The 7,012-nt window shown below is 37.2% G+C and overlaps 1 protein-coding gene across 1 annotated transcript; it reads right to left on the reverse strand.

Annotated features, from left to right (window-relative positions):
• Nucleotides 1-3,827: 3,827 nt before the first annotated feature.
• On the reverse strand, nt 3,828-4,803 carry LOC122291055. Its single transcript, XM_043098707.1, has 2 exons — nt 4,779-4,803; nt 3,828-4,657 (listed from the first exon to the last, which is right to left on the reverse strand). Exons 1-2 carry the CDS (start codon nt 4,801-4,803, stop codon nt 3,828-3,830), a joined length of 855 nt encoding a protein of 284 aa, XP_042954641.1.
• Nucleotides 4,804-7,012: the final 2,209 nt, after the last annotated feature.

Here is a 7,012-nt window from a genome sequence, read left to right on the forward strand (position 1 = left end):
TATCGTGCGTAAAGTTATAAACGTAAACGAACACTTCATTTATTTAATTTTATTTTTGAAACAATTTTTATTAGTAAGAATAACATAAACAAACAATATAATTACAAATCAGCATCTAGGATCATTTTAGACTGAATAAAATCTATACATTGAGACCACTATTAAACTATATCATCCACAGTACGAATATACTTCGTATGTAAATGAGTTGTTTCATTTATACGTTATCTCTCGATATGAAGTACATCATACTCCTCACAGAAAAAAGAAGTATTTGGATCTCAGCTATCATACTCCCGAAAAATTAGATTCTTTAGAGACAATAGCTTCAAGACAAAGAATCCTCTTCCAATAATAAATTGGAGAAACCCAAATGCAAAATCATCTATAAATCTCTCAAAGCAACCAAAGCCTCAATGTCATCCACTTCAAACAGCCCAAATTTTTCCAACACAAAAATAAAACATTCTCTTTATCATTCCTGAAAATAGGCCTCCACACCCTTAGAATCATAAGAATGAAACAAAGCACAATCAAAATTAAGCTTTACTTTACCTTGCAATGGAGGTTTCCAAAAAATAATGATATCCTTACGTATAATTGATTGATGCGATTTAATGGTAGTGTAGCTCTCGACATATGTCAAACAATTATCAATCATGTCATTAAGTATATAATTAGAATTCTGAAATAACTTCATATTTCTATATTTCTAAACACCCCAAGAAATAAGCCGAATGACATGTGAAATTGAAGTTATATCATATTACATCAAAACCCCAACCAAATAAAAATAGTTACCCATCGTCTCCAAAAAAGGTATAAGAAAAGAACAACGTATAGCCAACAATTTTTCCACATCTGGATAGCCCCAAAAAATATGATAGCAATCTTTCACTACCAAGGAGCAAAGAGAACAATCCGCATTAGAAACAATACCCCTGTTTAACAGATTCAATTTTGTAGAAAAACTATCCTTACAAAGTCTCAACCCCAAGTTCTTAACTTTATTTAGAAGACTTAAATTCTAGAATTGATGCCAAAAGGATGAAGAGCCTTAAAATAAGACCTACACGCACCAACAATAGAATCAAATAATGTGACAGCAAGATGATATTTAGACTTTACTAAATAGAAGCCATTTTTAGTGCTTATCCATACAAACTTATCATCCCAATCCCTTGGCAATAAAAGGAAGCTGTACAATAGCATTAGCAATAAAAGTAGAAAATATAGATTGAATCAAATTCACATCCCAATAATCAAATTCATGAATGACATAATTAGTGGAAGAGACTCAGGTAACCAGAAAATTCAGAGCCATTTATCTTGGGTTATCCTTACAGCAGCACCCTTTCCTATCCTCCAAATACTCCCAACTAGCAAAAGAGATTTAGTAGCACAAATACTACTCCATACATATGAGGGCCTACTACCCAAATGTGAATGAAAAATAATCTGTGGAAGGGAAATACTTAACTTTATAAACTCGAGACAGCAACGAGTTAGGATTTTGAATCAACCATCAACCCTGTTTTACTAACAAAATTAAATTAAATCGAATTCCAGATTATATGTATTATAGTTGATAACTTTATCTACAAAATTTAATTAACAGTTTTTGACTTTTTGCTAAAATCTTTATAGATGTTGATTCAAATTATATATTCATTAGGTAAAGGTGTATGATGTAAAGTTTTTATATAGAATTTCTCTTTTAAGTATACTTGCAGTGTGCCAAAACTCAAGGAATTTATTGTGGGATGTATTTGATACTTAATTCAGCGAAGAGTTAGGCTTTCTCAATGATTGATGAATTGATGAATCATTAGTACATACATGGTAGGCTATTTATAAGGGTTGGAGTATTCTACTATGGAAAAATCTATTCAGAGGAACGATTCTAAGTGCCCAGTTTGGTGCGTTACCTTTAGAGCATGATTTGACAGTTAATAGTGCCCATCTTGTGTGGATATCTTGCTTGGACTTATCTTTGTAAACTCGTATCTTGTTGGGATCTTGTTAGCTGGGTTTCCACATTGGTGACCTTTTTCTATGGTTTATGTAACACCCTGCTTCTTTAACCATTAGGATTGATCCTTAAATGCCCTCAGTTTAAGTTTATGATTTTGAGCTTTAAATATATTTTTTATATATTATTATATTAGTTTGTGTATTTATTTATTTTATTGTAGAAAGTTAGATTTGTTTAGACTATGGCACTTAGTGCTATTAATTATTAAACTTCAGGGTTAAGACTAAGTGGTTTAGTGAAGTAAGCCCATTATGGCTCTTAGAACTTTAGAATATTAATGAGCCAAGACTTAGAAGCCTTAAACCAAGCCTCATAAGAAAACAAGCCTTGATAGGATAGCCTTGGTGAGAATTGGCCCAAGTAAGAGGAAGGCATAAGACTTTTTGGGCCTAACTTGGTGTAGGCTTGACTCATGGCCCAATTATGTCAAGATAAGCCTTTCAAGCCCCATCCTTGTAGATCTTGAGGTCTCTCATAATCTTTCAAAATCTGGAACCAAGGCCTCCTGATGGGCTCCAAGGTGGACCAAGTTGTAAAGATCCATTGCAAGTTTCAGATAGGGCAATTACAAAATCAAGAGCTAGGAAGATTAAGGAAGCTATGCATGGATATGAGTGCAATTCACTTGAGACATTTTTAGCATGAGCCAAACATTCAAAATGGGTTTGAGAGGGGGAGATTCAATTTTCATTAATGTAATACACTATAGAAGACACGATTTGGGCCTATTGTTATTGAAGGTCTTGAACTTATTTATTTCATTAAAAGAGCTTATTTTATTAGTTTAGAATAAGTGGGCTTGAGGATGTCAGCCCACACATATGTCTTATTTCTAATGAATTAGGATTTTTGGAAATACCTTGTATTTTGGCCAGTAGCTTATTTGAAAAGTTATTATTTTATATGAACTACGGTTTTAGAAGTTACTGTAGCGCAGCATTGTTCATGCTACAGTACTCGCGGCTCACTTAGGGTTTTTAGGGATTGTTTATTTAAACCAATTGTACTCTCATTTGAGCAGTTTAGATATTATTGAAATTGATGAATTTTATTCATTGGGAGTTGAGTTTATTTCATTTTTTTTTTTATTGAACTTTTGAACTTATCAAAGGTAAATCACAACCTTTGTGGCGTTCCTCTTTGTAATCCGGGTTCTTGAGACGGGTTCTTTAACGGATCTAGATTTTAATATAATTTAGGTTCTTGAAATGGGATCTCAACAGGTCTAAATTCTTTTTCCATAGACTTGAGTTTCGCTTTCTTGGGTTTGTATTTTCAATATTGTTGTTGGGTATCAAAGCGAGTTGATTGAGGTTCACATCATTTGGTATCAGAGCTCGGTTTCTAATTAGGTCTGATTCTATCTTTTATTTATTGTATTTTTAATTCTAGGATTTCATTATTCTAGGGTTACAAAAAAAAAGGTGTAGAAATTCGTTTTTCCTAGGGCTGCCAAAATTTGCACCATCTAGGGTTTGAAATTTTTAGGGTTTGAAATTTTTAAGGTTTCATTGATTCCCTTCTATTTCATTATCAATTTTTATGTGTTTGAATTTAATTATTTGATTATCACAATTGAATATTTATGTTTGTGGTTGAATTGTTGAGAAAAGAAGAGAAAAGAAAAGAAAAGAAAGGAAAAGAAAAAAAAGAAAGCAAAGCAAAAGAAAAAAAAATCGAAAAAAAAGAAAAAAAAATCTGAATTTTTATTTTATTGATTAAGCCTTATCTTTAAAGGGGCTGAATACATATTTCTAGTTTTTTTTTTTTTTGAAATGGAAACTTTCATTGATTAAATCATGCTATTACAAACATCTAAGATAACAGCACGTCTAATACAAGGTGGTATTTCCTCTAACTCATAGAGATCACAATCATTCAGGAGGGCATTCTTGGCTAGCAAGTGGGCTGCCATATTCGAATCCCTCTTTGTGTGACAGAACTTCCATCTAACAAAGTCTTGTAACATGTGCTTAGTGTCTTCAATGATTAAACCTCCTTGGCTCCAATCCTTAGCTTTTTTCTGCATCCCTTCAACCACTTTGAGTGAATCACCTTCGAAGAGGACCGACCTGAAACCAGCTTCTTTACAGAATATGACTGCCATCATCATTGCATAAGCTTCAGCAGTGAAAGGGGATAGGTTTAACCCTCTTCTGGCTCGCATTTTCCTGAGTACCTGGCCACTGCAATCTCTAATAATATCCCCAATCCCTACTTGGTTCAGTGGTTGATTGATGGCAGCATCCCAGTTCAGTTTGTATTCTCCCTCAGGTGGTGTAGTCCATTTCTGAGGACTCTTAGATGTCTCTGCAGCCCTGCAACTCACACGATCCTGAATTGCCAATTTGTAACAATAGAGGTCATCCTGGGCCTTAACTAATATTGAGTTGGGATGCCTGAAAGCCTTCCCATGCACCACTTTATTTCTTCTTGTCCATATAAGTCTCATAATCGAGCCTACTTCCTCAGTCCTTGCTTTTGGTAACTTATCTGTTATTTGCTGCCAGACTTCCTTGAAGGATCCTGCTTCTAGAGAGAGTTTTTGGATTGGCTTGCTTGCTTGACACCAGACATCTCGAGCTGCACTGCAACTCCAGAGGGCATGGTCTGCTGTTTCCTCTACAAGACCACAGATTGGACAGGTACTCTTAGCAACAATCTTCCTTCTTTGCAAGTTGGCTAGAGTAGGCAGGCCTTTGTTACAAGCCCTCCAAAGGAACACCTTAACCCCATTTGGGACCTGCAGCTTCCAAACTCCCTTCCATAACTCTGATTGATCCTTTGGTTTAGAAGGACCAACCTCATGATTAGCATGGATTTCTCAGTGAAGATGGTAGCCACTCTTCACTGAGAATAGACCATTCTGAGTGCAACCCCAAATCAACCTATCACCCCTACTGCCCAGAGTGATTGGGACAGTTTTTATCACCTCTATGTCTTGCTGAGTGAATATTTCATGAAGGCTGTGATCATTCCATATCCTTAGAGAAGGGTTGATTAAATCTGCAACAACATTCCTTTGGGTTGGGGCATCAGCCTCTAGCCTTGGGGCAAGGAAGTGGGGTCGAGGGAGCCACCTATCTTCCCAGATTCTTACCTGTTTTCCATCTCCTATTCTCCATAACAAGCCTTCCTTTAGCAATGAGAGTCCAGCATGTAAGCTTCTCCAAGCCAGTGAGGGTCGAGCCCCAACTTTTGCCTTTAAAATGGAGCCATGTGGGAAGTACTTTTGTCTGAGAATGGTGGCAGGGAGAGATGTAGGGCTTTGCAACAGATTCCACCCATTCTTTGCTAAAAGAGCCATGTTGAAACTATTGAAATTTCTGAAACCCAAGCCCCCTTGATCTTTTGCTTTGTTGATTTGACTCCACTTTATCCACTGCATTTTAGTTTGATTCCCACTAAAGCCCCACCAAAACTTCCTTAGCATCTGGTCAAGCCTCTTGGTGATGGACTTTGGTAGAAGGAAAATTCCCATTGTGTATGTGGGAATTGCCTGTAGTATTGACTTGAGCAGCACCTCTTTTCCAGCTACTGACAACTTGCCTGTCTTCCAGTTATTGATCTTTGACCACATTCTATCAATTAGGCCATGGAAACATGCTACTTTTGTTCTTCCTACCATGGCTGGTAAGCCTAAGTATTTTCCAAAGGATGTTGCAGGAGCTACACCTGCAATTCGAGTTATGTTGGCTCTGCATTCACTTGGAGTGTTTCTGCTGAAGTATATTGTAGATTTCTCCTTGTTCAAAAGTTGTCCTGAGGCCTGCTCATATGTAGTCAGCATGCCTAGCATTTTTCTCCACTCCAGTGTACTTGCTTTACAGAATATCATACTGTCATCAGCAAAGAACAAATGGTTTACCTTGGTTGGTCCTCTTCCCATTGGAATACTTGATATTCTGCCCTTTGATTCAGCCTAAGTCAGGAGGTTTGATAGAGCCTCAGCACATATGATAAACAGGTAAGGGGATATGGGATCCCCTTGCCTTAGGCCTCTAGTTGGCTTGAATTTAAGCTGAGCCTCTCCATTAAGCAGCACTGAGTATGAAACAGACCTGATGCAGTTCATTACCAGTGCGACCCATCTTCTGTCAAAACCCATTTTGCACATTACTGCTTCTAGAAAATTCCACTCCACCCTATCATAGACTTTACTCATGTCGAGTTTGAGAGCCATATAAGCTGTCTTTCCTTGTATTCTTGTGGACATGGAGTAGAGGGTCTCGTAAGCCACCATGATGTTATCTGTTATGGCCCTACCTGGAATAAAAGCACTTTGGTTCATAGAAATTATGTCAGGCAAGATAAGTTTAAGCCTATTTGATAACACTTTAGCTACCACTTTGTAAATGACATTACATAGGCTAATTGGCCTATAATCAGGGACTTTGGTGGGGTTCTTGGTCTTTGGGATCAGGGTAATATAGGTGTCATTTACCCCTTCCAAAGAGCCTGCAGTATTGAGGATGTTGAGCACAAATCTTGAGACTTCCTTCCCTGTGGTGTTCCAATTTGTTTGAAAGAAACAGGCTGGGAAACCATCAGGGTCAGGTGATCCTATGTCTTTTATTTGGAAGACAGCATTCTTGACTTCCTCTTCTGTGAACTCCTGGAGAAGCATTTCATTCATTGCTGTAGAGACTCTGTTGGGCATATCCTTGATGCAATCCTCAATGCCTGATGGGGAGGAAGATGTGAAGAGGTCTGAGAAATAGCTTGTAATAACCCTTCCAACTTAGTCTTTGTCTGCAACCAGGCGGTTCCTGTGGTCCATGATCTGTGAGATCTTATTGATTTTCCTCCTATGGGATGTGTGCAGGTGGTAGAAGGTAGTATTTCTATCTCCATTTTGTAGCCAATGTTGTTTGGCTCTTTGTTTCCATTTCAGGTCCTCTGATGCTAGATCTTGATCAATGTCACCTTTTAATTCTCTGATAGAGTCTGATTGGTCCCCTTTGTTTAGCTCTTGAA

Source organism: Carya illinoinensis, chromosome 13, assembly GCF_018687715.1.
Source record: "Carya illinoinensis cultivar Pawnee chromosome 13, C.illinoinensisPawnee_v1, whole genome shotgun sequence".
NCBI classification, from domain to species: domain Eukaryota; kingdom Viridiplantae; phylum Streptophyta; class Magnoliopsida; order Fagales; family Juglandaceae; genus Carya; species Carya illinoinensis.